This window comes from Scyliorhinus torazame, chromosome 12 (genome assembly GCF_047496885.1).
Source record: "Scyliorhinus torazame isolate Kashiwa2021f chromosome 12, sScyTor2.1, whole genome shotgun sequence".
NCBI classification, from domain to species: Eukaryota; Metazoa; Chordata; class Chondrichthyes; order Carcharhiniformes; family Scyliorhinidae; genus Scyliorhinus; species Scyliorhinus torazame.
In genome coordinates, this window is record NC_092718.1 from 4,716,543 (window position 1) to 4,730,624 (window position 14,082).

The 14,082-nt window shown below is 45.8% G+C and overlaps 1 protein-coding gene across 1 annotated transcript in view; it reads left to right on the top strand.

Annotated features, from left to right (window-relative positions):
- Nucleotides 1-14,082, top strand: part of LOC140387352 (very-long-chain (3R)-3-hydroxyacyl-CoA dehydratase-like) — a 47,748-nt gene that overhangs the window by 29,072 nt on the left and 4,594 nt on the right. Inside the window, exons 5-8 of the mRNA XM_072470306.1 lie at nucleotides 4,526-4,576; nucleotides 5,919-6,029; nucleotides 9,766-9,893; nucleotides 10,423-10,535. Of these exons, the coding sequence (XP_072326407.1) occupies nucleotides 4,526-4,576; nucleotides 5,919-6,029; nucleotides 9,766-9,893; nucleotides 10,423-10,535 (403 nt within the window). The remainder of the gene's footprint in view (nucleotides 1-4,525; nucleotides 4,577-5,918; nucleotides 6,030-9,765; nucleotides 9,894-10,422; nucleotides 10,536-14,082) is intronic.

A 14,082-nucleotide genomic window follows, 5' to 3' on the forward strand; every position in this document is an offset into this window, starting at 1 on the left:
GGCTTCACAAATGCCTCCGTCTCTTCCACCATCTCAAAATAAAAGTCTTTGGAGTTGTAGGTCACCCTCAACTTAGCTGGGTACACTATGCCGAACCACACCCCGCTGTTATACAGTGCCGCCTTCACTTGGCCGAAGGCCACCCGTCTCCTCGCCAGCTCCACAGCAAAGTCCTGGTAAATACGTATACCAGCTCCAGGCCACTGCACCTCCCCCTTCTGCTTTGCCCAACTCAGGACCTTCTCCTTCACGCAGTACCTACGGAAACAAATAATCACTGCTCTTGGTGGCTCATTCGCCTTTGGTATAGCCCTCCACGCCTTATGATCCAGTTCATACCAAGGGGAATCTTCTCCCTCCCCCAACAGCTCCTCCAACATCCTGGCAAAATACTCCGTCGGCCTGGGGAGCTCCACCCCTCCGGGCAGGCCCACGATCCTCAGATTTTGCCGCCTAGATCTGTTTTCCAGGTCCTCCACTTTGGCTCACAGACCCTTGTTGGCATCCATCACGCTCTGCAGCACCTCACCCATCGAGGTGACTTGATCACTGTGTTATGACAAGGCCTCTTCCACTTCCTTCAGTGCCTCACCCTGCTCCCGCACCTCAGCCGATGCTCTCGATACCACCGCCCTCACGGGGGCAATCGCCCCCTCCACCTGCACTTTCAACGCTAACATCATCTCTTTCCTCATCACCTCCACGTGCTTTGCGAACTGTTGTTCAAGTTCCCCAACCATCACCTTGGTCAGCTTTTCTGCCGTGAACAGTGTGGCCCCGCCCAGCCTCTGTCTTCCTTCTAGTTGCTGAGCCGACCCTTCCACTCAACGGCGAACCTTTGGGTTTTGGACATCGTTCTTCCTGCCCCTGGGACCGGGCATTTAATTCTAAAAAAATCAAGCCTCGAGCAGCAGCCGTCCAACATGCGCCCTCCTCCAACATGCTGCCACCGGAAGAAATTAATTGTGGTTAATACATATTGTTTTGCAAGTGTTTATTCCATCTTTCATCTTGCTTTAAATGATCCAACACTGCTGACCCAAGTGAGTAACTTGTTTCGGGAGGTAAATGATCCAACACTGCTGACCAAAGTGGGTAACCTGTTTTGGGAGGTAATCCAGTGTGAGAAGATAATTTAAAAAAACCATTTAGAGTACCCAATTGATTTTTCCCAATTAAGGGACAATTTAGCGTGGCCAATCCACCTACCCTGCACATTTGTGGGTTGTGGGGGTAAGACCCACACAGACACGGGTAGAATGTGCAAATTCCACACAGACAGTGACCTGGAACCTTAGTGCTGTGAGGCAGCCGTGCTAACCACTGCGCCACCATGCCTCCCAGTACTGGCTGCCTTTGCTAACCTGTCCAGGTGGCCATTCTTTGGTCGGCTATTTGATTATTGGATGTACCAGTACTTTGTGTTTAAGCACAGATTTTAATGTTTTTTTATGATTGACGTTAGCTGACAGTGCAGGTCACACAGCGAGCCTGGTCTGTGCCACTCAGTACTACACTCCTATTGTGTAGCCTTAGAAGTATTTATCTTTTATTTAAATTAAAAGGCTGATGACCTTTATTCCATGATTGTCTGACAAAGATTCTGCTGAGGTGCAGGAGAGCACTCGGTGAGGTTCCTGTAATATCACCCTTCTTTCCATACTGCTTATTCCATGGACATTTCTCCAAATTGTACCTTTTAACCATTTTACAGAGTCCCAGATTTGTTGCATTGCAGAGGAAGGCCAATCGGCCCATCATCTCTGCACTGGCTCTCCGAATGAGCATCACCTAGAACCCTTTCCCCTGCACCCTCTCAGTCCTCCACATACATCCTATTGAGATAAGTCTAAATCCCTTTTGCAGTACATTCCAGACCCTAACCACTTGCTGCATGAAAATGTCCAGACCTCGCATGGTTACCTCTATCAAATCTCCTCAGCCGCCTTCTCTGCAAGGAGAACAGTCCCAACCTCTCCAATCTATCCTCATAACTGAAGTTCCTCATCACTGGAACCATTCTTGTAAATCTTTCTGTACTCTCTCCAATGCCTTTACATCCAGTGCGACATCCAGAACTCAACACACTACTCCAACTGAGGCTGAACTAATGACTCATTAAGTTCAGCATAACCTCCTCGCTCTTGTGCTCTATGCCCCTATTAATAAAGCCCGGGATACTGTTTGCCATATTAACTGCTCTCTCCACCTGTGCTGCCACCTTCAATATCGATGCACAGATACACCCAGGTCCCTCTGCCCCTGCCGCCCATTTAGAATTGTACTCTTGATTTTATATTCTTGCCACATTCTTCCTACAATGTTTCTTCACATTGAACTTCATCTGCCACCTGTGGCCCACTCCACCAACTTGTCAATGTCCTTTTGAAGTTCGGCACAATCATCCTCAGTTCACAATGCTTCCAAGTTTTGCATCATCTGCAAACTTTGAAATTGTGCCCTGCACTCCAATGTTTAGGTGATTAATATATATATCAGGAAAAGCAAGGGCTCCAACACTGACCCCCTGGGTAACTCCAGCAAGAAAAACATCCCGCAATCAGCGCTACTTGTTTCCTGTTGCTGATCTATTTCTGTATCCATGTTGCTTATTCCAGGAACCATATCTGAGTTTGCAAGTCTGTTATGTGGCACTGTTGGAAGTCCATGTATACCACATCAACAGCATTGCCTTCATAAACCCACTCTGTTACCCTTTCAAAAAACTCCAGCAAATTAATTAATCATGAATTTCTTTTAAGAAATCCACACTGGCTTTCAAAAGACCAAAGAAAAGTACAGCACAGGAACAGGCCCTTCTGCCCCCCAAGCCCGTGCCGACCATGCTGCCCGACTAAACTAAAATCTTCTACACTTCCGGGGTCTATATCCCTCTATTCCCACCCTATTCATGTATTTGTCAAGATGCCCCTTAAACGTCACTATTGTCCCTGCTTCCACCACCTCCTCCGGCAGCGGGTTCCAGGCATCCACTATCCTCTGTGTAAAAAAACTTGCCTCTAAACCTTGCCCCTCACAACGTAAACCAATGTCCCCTAGTAATTGACCCCTCTACCCCGGGGAAAAGTCTCTGACTATCCACCCTGCCTATGCCCCTCATCATTTTGTAGACCTCTATCAGGTCGCCCCTCAACCTCCTTCGTTCCAGTGAGAACAAACCTAGTTTATTCAACCTCTCCTCGTAGCTACTGCCCTCCATACCAGGTAACATCCTGGTAAATCTTTTCTGCACCCTCTCTAAAGCCTCCACATCCTTCTGGTCGTATGGCGACCAGAATTGAACACTATACTCCAAGTGTGGCCTAACTAAGGTTCTATACAGCTGCAACATGACTTGCCAATTCTTATACTCAATGCTCCGACCAATGAAGGCAAGCATACCGTATGCCTTCTTGACTACCTTCTCCACCTGTGTTGCCCCTTTCAGTGATTTGTGGACCTGTACACCTAGATCTCTCTGACTATCAATACTCTGGAGGGTTCTACCATTCACTGTATATTCCCTACCTGTATTAGACCTTCCAAAATGCATTACCTCACATTTGTCCGGATTAAACTCCATCTGCCATCTCTCTGCCCAAGTCTCCAAACGATCTAAATCCTGCTGTATCCTCTGACAGTCCTCATCGCTATTCGCAATTCCACCAACCTTTGTGTTGTCCGTTTCCTTAATTAACCCACGTTTGTCCGTGTGATTAATAACTTTGTTCTGGATCACTGTTTCTAGAAATTTCCCCACCTTGACGTTAAACTGACTGACCTGTAATGGCTGATCTTTTACACCCTTTTTTGAACAGGCGTGTAATGTTGCAATTCTCCCGTCCTCTAGGACCTCGCCAAGTCTAAGGGAGACTGAACAATTATGGCCAGTACCTCTGGAATTTCCACTCTCTTTCAGCACCCTTGGGTGCCTCTTATCCGACCTGCTGCCTGATCAACTTTAAATACAGATAATCTATCCAATACCTCCTCCTGTTCAATGTTCAATCCATCTAGTGTCTGACTTACTTTCTCTTTTACCATGGCTTGGATTGCATCATCTTCCTTGGTAAGGCAGATGCAATGTATTCATTCATTCAATATCTCAGTCATGTCCTCTACCTCCATATGTAAATCTCCTTTTAGGTCCCTTATTGGCCCTACTCATATAGACATATCAATAGTAAAGGCGTGATAAAAAGAAGACTTTGGCATTTCCTTTTATGCTGACTGCCAGTCTCTTTTCATACTCCCTCTTTGCTTCTTTTTTTTGCCTCTTCATTTCTCCTCTGAACCTCCTATGGTCAGCTTGCTTTTCAATTATATTGTCTACCTGACACCTGTCAGAAACACACTTTTTCTTATTTACCTTAATTTCTATCTCTTTTGTCATCCAGGGAGCTCTGGATTTGTTTGCGCTATCTTTCCCTGAACGAACAGGAGTAGTATCTTCGAATAAACTGGATGATATTTTGGGACTATAACTATAGTAATTCTACACTTGCTCTGCTTCATTGGTAGGAAGAAGAGAAAGAAATTAATAGAATAAGTTTGGAATCAAGAATTCAGGAGAATTGTAAGTACAGGGATTCCATTGTAATGCTAGATAGTCAAATAAAACCAGAGACCACAAGAAGTGTCAATAAACAACGTTCTTGGACAGTCTGTGAACATCAGACCCTGTTATATAAAAGTAGTGTTAAACTATTTTCAATATTTTTGTGTGTTTTTCTGTTGGCAACAACGTTGTAACATATCACTGTTTGAATTGAGATGGAGGGGTGGGACTCACTCCAGATGAGGACTAAGCAATGTTTTATAAAGATTTGGCATAACTTCCTTCCTTTTGTATTAATAAGGATCATGTATGCTTAACAATGACAGTGGTGCTGGTGCTGTGATTGTGACAGCAACAGAGTGCCATGTGCCTCTGCATATTTTTATATTTTTCTAAACTGAGTGAGTAGATTCCTGACTTTGCTTCCTGGTTAGTGGAGGGTTTCTTGTGCCACACAAGACTGGCTCATTTTCTGTATTTTCCACTTTACATGGCCCAGGGTTGGATGGTGGAAAATGGGACTGGTTTGATTAAAGGATTGAAATTAACCGTAATTATTCTGAAGTCCTTTTAGCTTGTGTGGGATCAGATAATTACAGTGAATTGTTTCTAAGTGAGATAATTTAGGCTCAATTTAAGTACAATTACACAGGGCCTGTTTTAGCACCCAGTATCGTAGAATTCCGACAGTGCAGAAGGAGGCCATTCGGCCCATCGAGTGCACCAACCCTCTGAAAGAGAAATATTGTGTGATATGTACCAATGATGCACCTTTGTGCCTATAATTCCCTACGTGTTGATCCCGCTAGCTCCAATGGGGGAGAGTGCCTGCCTGGAAAGAGAACCTGAGAATGAATGACCCTGGAGTCACTCTTCAAAGTGACTTGGAAGAGAGCTTCATGGTCAGGGAAGAGGGTAGCCATTGTCCTCTTGGGAATGCACCAAGGCACAGAGGGACCGACTTAGAAAATAACCTAAAGGAGAGTGGGAGGAAAGTAATCCATTTGATTAAAATTGCCAAATGCTTTGAAGTACACAAGCATAACCCACATCATCAAATCCAGTTTGTTCAAAATGATGACGCTGCAATTACGCCCAGAATAGGTGTTCCTCATTGTGTCGTACAGCATGACTAGTTGGCAGAATGAGCCTTAGCAATCTGGCCAGAGAGACCAGCCCTATTTATTTGCGTATTTATTCACTGCTTTGTTCTGATTATATTTAATGGACCTGAAGGTTTGGGAAAGCTTGTTTTTAATACTGTTGTATGTTTCATATCTCATGTTCTTAACTGAGGTAATTAAAATGGGGACAATTTTCTTTCCAGCAGCATTAACTTTTTTTTTTTCCTTCACAAAAGCGTATGTCACCATGAGGAAAGGTTATTTATTTATGTACAACCTGGTACAATTCCTGGGTTTCTCCTGGATCTTTGTCAATATGACAGTGCGACTCTTTGTGTTGGGACAAGGTAAGTGACTAAGTAATCTGTAAAGTAGTGTGAAATGTGGCAGCCTGCCTCTGTCACTCTCAATTCCTTCTTATAATGAATCTTCTTTTGCTGTTAGGAGACAGTTGATTGTTAGATTAATTTCTTAGGATTGCGAATGTATCCGATGCAAGGTAGCACACGTGGATAGCACTGTGGCTTCACAGCGCCAGGGTCCCAGGTTCGATTCCCCGCTGGGTCACTGTGCGAAGTCTACACGTTCTCCCCGTGTCTGCGTGGGTTTCCTCCGGGTGCTACGGTTTCCTCCCACAGTCCAAAGACGTGCAGGTTAGGTCGATTGGCCATGAAGAGCTCTTGCGTGACTGCTTAGAGACAGTGGACTGGTCCATATTTAAGAACTCAGCGACCAACTTAAATGAGTATGCCACCACCGTCACAGACTTCATCAGCAAATGTGTGGATGACTGCGTGCCAAAGAAAGCAGTACGTGCGTTCCCCAACCGGAAACCATGGCTCAATCGTGAGATTGACTCCCTACTGAAGGATAGATCTGAGGCGTTCAAGGCAGATGACCCTGACCTATACAAGAAATCCAGGTACGACCTCCGCAAAGCCATCCGGAATGCCAAGAGAGAATATCAAACCAAGCTAGAGTCACAGACAGACTCTCGGCGGTTGTGGCAAGGACTAAACAACATAACGGGCTACAAAGCGAAGCCGAACAGTATCTCTGGCAGCAGCGCACCCCTCCCCGATGAACTCAATGCATTCTATGCTCGGTTCGAGCAGGTAACCAACAATCTGCTGGCGAGTGCCCCAGCAGCCCATAATTCACCCATACCCACCATCACAGCTTCCGAAGTCAGATTGGCCTTCCTGAAAGTGAACCCTCGGAAGGCGACGGGCCCAGACGGGGATCCCTGGTCGTGCACTCCGAGCCTGTGCGGACCAGCTGGCAGAGGTATTCACGGACATCTTTAACCTGTCCCTACTCCACTCCGAGGTCCCCACCTGCTTCAAGAAGACCACCATCATACCGGTACCAAAGAAGAACCAGGCAACATGCCTCAATGACTACCGACCAGTGGCCCTGACTTCAGTCGTAATGAAGTGCTTCGAGAGGTTGATCATGAAGCGCATCTCCTCCATACTCCCAGAACGCCTTGATCCACTGCAATTCGCATACCACTGCAACCGGTCCACATCAGACACCATTTCCCTGGCCCTAAACTCATCCCTAGAGCATCTCGAAAACAAGGACTCCTACATTAGACTCCTATTTATTGACTACAGCTCTGCCTTCAACACCATAATCCCAGCCAAGCTCATATCAAAGCTCCAAAACCTAGGACTTGGCTCCCCACTCTGCAACTGGATCCTCGATTTTCTGACCAACCGACCACAATCAGTAAGAATGAACAATATTCCTCCACAATAGTCCTCAACACCGGTGCCCCGCAAGGCTGCGTACTTAGCCCCCTACTCTACTCCCTGTACACATACGACTGCGTGGCAAAACTTGGTTCCAACTCCATCTACAAGTTTGCTGACGATACGACCATAGTGGGCCGGATCTAACGATGAGTCGGAATACAGGAGGGAGATAGAGAACCTAGTGGAGTGGTGTAGCGACAACAATCTCTCCCTCAATGCCAGCAATACTAAAGAGCTGGTCATTGACTTCAGGAAGCAAAGTACTGTCCACACCCCTGTCAGCATCAACGGGGCCGAGGTGGAGATGGTTAGCAGTTTCAAATTCCTAGGGGTGCACATCTCCAAACATCTGTCCTGATCCACCCACGTCGACGCTACCACCAAGAAAGCACAACAGCGCCTACATTTCCTCAGGAAGCTAAGGAAATTCGGCATGTCCACATTGACTCTTACCAACTTTTACAGATGCACCATAGAAAGCATCCTATCGGGCTGCATCACAGCCTGGTATGGCAACTGCTCGGCCCAGGACCGCAATCAAACAAACCTGCCTCCCATCCATTGACTCCATCTACACCTCCCGCTGCCTGGGGAAAGCGGGCAGTATAATCAAAGAACCCTCCCACCCGGCTTACTCACTCTTCCAACTTCTTGCATCGGGCAGGAGATACAGAAGTCTGAGAACACGCACGAAGAGACTCAAAAACAGCTTCTTCCCCACTGTCACCAGACTCCTAAATGACCCTCTTATGGACTGACCTCATTAACACTATACCCTGTATGCTTCATCCGATGCCGGTGCTTATGTAGTTACATTGTATATGTTGTGTTGCCCTATTATGTATTTTCTTTTATTCCCTTTTCTTCTCATGTACTTAATGATCTGTTGAGCTGCTCGCAGAGAAATATTTTTCACTGTACCTCGGTACACGTGACAATAAACAAATCCAATCCAATCCAATGCTCAATTGCCCTTAGTGTCCAAAAAGGTTAGATGGGGTTATTGGGTTACGGGGATTGGGTGGAAGTGAGGGCTTAAGTGGGTCGATGCAAACTCGATGGGCTGAATGGCCTCCTTCTGCACTGTATGTTCTGTGTTCTATGTGATTCTGAAGACAATTCAAATCTGCCACTTCATGGTTAGACCAGTGTTACAGTGTCAGTCCCTGACCAGTGTTGTGGGTTTGAACATTGGGACTTTTTTTAAAAAAGCAGAACGTGTCGTTGTAAAAACAAAATCTCCACAATTTCTGCAGTGTCAAAGAACCTGAATGTAGAGATGCCTGAGGAAGGAGCTGCGCGCCGAAAGCTAGTGATTCGGTACACACCTGTTGGCCTTTAACCTGGTGTAAGACTTCTTACTGTCAGTACCTGAAAACAGCTGGCTTTCCAGCTTGGAAATCTTATTCAGTAACTTGACCAAGAAAATAATATAACAAAACTTGCCTCGAAGTGGAGCGGTTATAAAAGGGCTGGGAAACTTGCATGTTGAATGTTAAAAACAAGATCATTTGGAAATGTTGATAGATCAACTCCTGAATGTAAGGGTAGCACGGTGGCGGAATTGGTTAGTCCTGCTGCTTCACGGTGCCGAGGCCCCAGGTTCGATCCCGGTTGTGGGGTCACTGTCCGTGTGGAGTTTGCACATTCTCCCCGTGTTTGCGTGGGTTCCACAACCCAAAGATGTGCAGGGTGGGTGGATTGGCCACGCTAAATTACCCCTCAATTGGAAAAAATTAATTGGGTACTTTAAATTTTAAAAAACAAACTCCTGAATATGGCTACATTCCTCCAGGCAAGTGGTGCACATTTCATTCATCACAGTCCTGGCTGGAACTGTAGAAATTGTGGAGAGACATTACTGAATCAAGAGGCGAGCTTCTCATTGTAGAAAACCCAGCAGCTGACTGGCTCTTCTAGCCACAGTGTAAATCAATTTGAGCAGATCCTCTTTTAGCTGGTGGTGATTCCTGGATGTTGCTTGTGCAATTTGTTCCTGACGTAAGGCAGCAGCTAAAATGAAGGGGCTCCACAACACTGAAAATATATGAAATTTGTGACTCCTTGCACTCCACCCCCTCCACCTTTTGCTTAGACAAGGTTTAAGTATCACTACACTCTGCAGCACAAATCCATCTCATCATACCAAATCCTTCTGGGGATTTTGTGCAGTAGTATGGTGGAATGGGTTTGCTTAATCCATTTTTACATGGATTGGATGTGCATTTAAGCTGCAGTGTGGGTATGTTTAATGTGAAGTTGTCAGAACTGGCATTACAGTTGCCCTTGCTAATGATTATATTTCATTTGTGTCTATCTACAGATTCTTTATTTGATACTTTCCATGCCGTTGGTGATGTGATAAATTTTTGTCAGATGTTTGCTATTTTGGAGGTTATAAATCCATTGCTGGGTTTGGTGAAGACAGGACTGGTGCCAGCAGTAATCCAGGTACAGTACTGTCCTCGAGTCAGCACAGGTTGAGTGGGTAAAGGGGAAGGAGTGTAAAGGCAAGGCAAATCACACACCTTTTTTGATTGGAGAATGTTTTTTTGTGAAAAAATATAGCCCTAGTCCTGTTCTTGTATAGCCTGTATGACATTGTCTTTGTGTTCTGAGAAACTGGGATGTAAATAAAACTGAGCTTGGGTATTGCTGAAAATAGAGACGTGCTGTTGAAGCTTTTCATCTTGCACTCCTCAGGACAGACACAAGAATAGCGAAAGGGAGCAACAATTTATACTGCATGAGAAAAAGGTGCTGATTGGCTGCAAGTTGGCAACAATCCCAAGTGTGGAAAGAGTGACAATAACAATTTAAGATGATCAATTAAGCTTGCAATGTGGCTCACCTTATGTTTGCTAGCTGCTAATTATATTCATATTCAGGGTTTAGCTCAGTTGGCTGGACAGCTGCTTCGTGATGCAGAGACAAGGCCGGCACGCTGCTACTTATGATGTGGATATATTTGTTTTAACAGGTAATTGGGAGGAATATGATTCTGTTTGTGGTGATTGGAAGCCAGGAGGAAATGCAGAGTAAGGCAGCAGTGTTCGTTGTTTTTTACCTGTGGAGCATCATTGACATTTTCCGGTTTGTAGCTCTTTCTATCTTGAGTTTGATTTTCAGTGTGTTGGTCATCTAAAAAACCTGGTTTTCGGATCATTCCCAGTGTCAACTTAACACAAGCAAAACACTCTGCTAGCAGACTCCGAGAGGAACATTATGGGCAAAAGATCAGACCACTAATTCAATCGGATCAATAAGATCCAAAAAATAAATCATTTCGTTGAACACCTTATTAAAATGTCATTAGATGTCATACAATGAATTACTTTTAGAATACATTACAGCTCGGGTTGCCATTCTGCCCAATTTTGGCTGTGCCCGCTATTCCACTGGAGCTTTCTTTTCTAATCCCATTCTCCTGGACCCTTTTATGTTCTCGCTCTTCAACGAAACCTTTATAATTTGTGTCAGAGCCTCAATAGCCACTTTTGGTGAAGCATCTTAGTGCCTTAACCAGCTACTAAAATGTGTGAGACCAGGTGGTGCAGTGGTTAGCACTGCTGCCTCACGGCGCTGAGGTCCCAGGTTTGATCCCGGGTCACTGTCCGTGTGGAGTTTGCACATTCTCCCCGTGTCTGCGTGGGTCTCACCCCACAACTCAAAGATGTGCAGGGTAGGTGGATTGGACACGATAAATTGCCCCTCAATTGGCAAAAAAAAAGAAATTGGTACTCTAAAATGTTTTAAAATTGTGCGAGACCAACCTGCTGCAATAATTCAGTATCACTCCTCTTTCCCCCATGTTAGCCTTGATTAGGGACTTGAGTGAAGAGCGTGAAGTGAAATGTTGCACTTGTACCTACCACTGGATAAAACAACATAAAACACATTCAAATGGGTCATATCGGCTTCAATACTTTTTGAACTGCAATCACTGGTAAAGGGGTGGCACAGTGGTTAGCACTGCTGCCTCACAGTGCCAGGGACTCTGGTTCAATTCCGGCTTTGGGTGACTGGAGTTTGCACGTTCTCCCCGTGTCTGCGTGGGTTTCCTCTGGATGCTCCGGTTTTCTCCCACAGTCCAAGGATGTGCAGGTTAGGTGGATTGGCCATGCTTGAATGCCCTTTAAGAGTGCAGGTTTTGGTTGGGTTACAGGGTTAGGGCAAGGGAGTGGGCTTAGGTCGGGTCAATGCAGACTTGATAGGTCGAATTGCCTCCTTCTGCACTGCAGAGATTGTATGTGTAAACTGATACTTGGCCACCTCTAGGGTATTTCGGTCATGTAACCTTTTAGTTTATGAGTGGGTCTTACAGCTCTTACAGCAGCACTAAATGCAAACTAAAATAGTTTGGCAAAAAGGATAAATCCATTCCAACCTTTTTTTTCATGGTGGTGGCTCTCACTTTGCCTAATTCACATTTTAGCAACCATGTAAACTAGGCTACTTCGCTCTACTGATGATTTTCTGCCAACCCTTAACTGCACAGTAACCACCAGGTGAAGGAACTTTGAACATAAGAATGAGGAGCAGGAGTAAGCCATTCAGCCATTATGGCTAATCTCCTCTTGGCCTCATCTCCACCTTCACATCCGCTCTCCATAACCCTTCATCCTCGCTCTCCATAACCCTTCATCCTCGCTCTCCAAAACCCTTCATCCTCGCTCTCCATAATCCTTCATCCTCGCTCTCCATGACCCTTCATCCTCGCTCTCCATGACCCTTCATCCACGCTCTCCATAACCCTTCATCCCTGCTCTCCATAACCCTTCATCCCCGCTCTCCATAACCCTTCATCCTCGCTCTCCATGACCCTTCATCCACGCTCTCCATAACCCTTCATCCCTGCTCTCCATAATCCTTCATCCCCGCTCTCCATAACCCTTCATCCTCGCTCTCCATAATCCTTCATCCTCGCTCTCCATAATCCTTCATCCTCGCTCTCCATAATCCTTCATCCTCGCTCTCCATGACCCTTCATCCTCGCTCTCCATGACCCTTCATCCACGCTCTCCATAACCCTTCATCCCTGCTCTCCATAACCCTTCATCCCCGCTCTCCATAACCCTTCATCCTCGCTCTCCATAATCCTTCATCCTCGCTCTCTATGACCCTTCATCCTCGCTCTCCATGACCCTTCATCCACGCTCTCCATAACCCTTCATCCCTGCTCTCCATAACCCTTCATCCCCGCTCTCCATAACCCTTCATCCTCGCTCTCCATAACCCTTCATCCTCGCTCTCCATGACCCTTCATCCCCACTCTCCATGACCCTTCATCCACGCTCTCCATAACCCTTCATCCCTGCTCTCCATAACCCTCCATCCCCGCTCTCCATAACCCTTCATCCCCGCTCTCCATAACCCTTCATCCTCGCTCTCCATGACCCTTCATCCTCGCTCTCCATGACCCTTCATCCTCGCTCTCCATGACCCTTCATCCCCACTCTCCATAACCCTTCATCCCCGCTCTCCATAACCCTTCATCCTCGCTCTCCATGACCCTTCATCCACGCTCTCCATAACCCTTCATCCCTGCTCTCCATAATCCTTCATCCCCGCTCTCCATAACCCTTCATCCTCGCTCTCCATAATCCTTCATCCTCGCTCTCCATAACCCTTCATCCTCGCTCTCCATAACCCTTCATCCTCGCTCTCCATAACCCTTCATCCTCGCTCTCCATAACCCTCCATCCCCGCTCTCCATAACCCTCCATCCCCGCTCTCCATAACCCTTCATCCTCGCTCTCCATAACCCTTCATCCTCGCTCTCCATAACCCTTCATCCTCGCTCTCCATAACCCTTCATCCTCGCTCTCCATGACCCTTCATCCTCGCTCTCCATGACCCTTCATCCTCGCTCTCCATGACCCTTCATCCTCGCTCTCCATGACCCTTCACTCCATGACCCTTCATCCCGATATTAATTAAAAACCTATACATCTCCTTAAATGTATTTAGTGTTCCGGAGTCTGCTGCACTCTGCGGTAGAGAATTCCACAGATTCATGACACTTTGAGTGAAGTAATTATCCTCATTTATCCCCACTCTCTGCTTTCTATAGGTTAGCCAATCTTTCTCAGCTAATATATTGCCCCCAATCCCATGGGATATTATCTATTGTGTGGCACCTCCAGATATACTACAGGATCCCCATTATCCACTGTGCATGTTACACCTTCAAAGAATTCGAGCAAATTCATCGAACACTATTTTGCCTTCATAAAACAATGCTGACTCTGATAGATTGCATTTTGACTTTCCAAATGTCCAGTGACTACTTCCTTAATAATGGATTTCAACAGTTTTCCAACGACAGGTGTTAAACTAATTGGTCTATAATTTACTGCTTTTTGCCTTTCTCCTTTTTTGAACAAGGACATTACATTAGCCTTTTCCCAACTAGAATCCTTCCAGAATCCAGAGAATTTTGGAATATTATAACCAATGCCTTCACTATCTCTGTTGCCATTTCCTTTAAGATCCCAGGATGTAGGCTATCCGACCCTGGGGACTTGTCTTCCTTTAATCCCAATACCTGGCTCAGTACCTTTTCCCTAGTGATGATTGTTTTAAGTTCCTCCTTTTCAACAACCTCTACATTATCTGTTACTATTGGAATGGTTCTAGT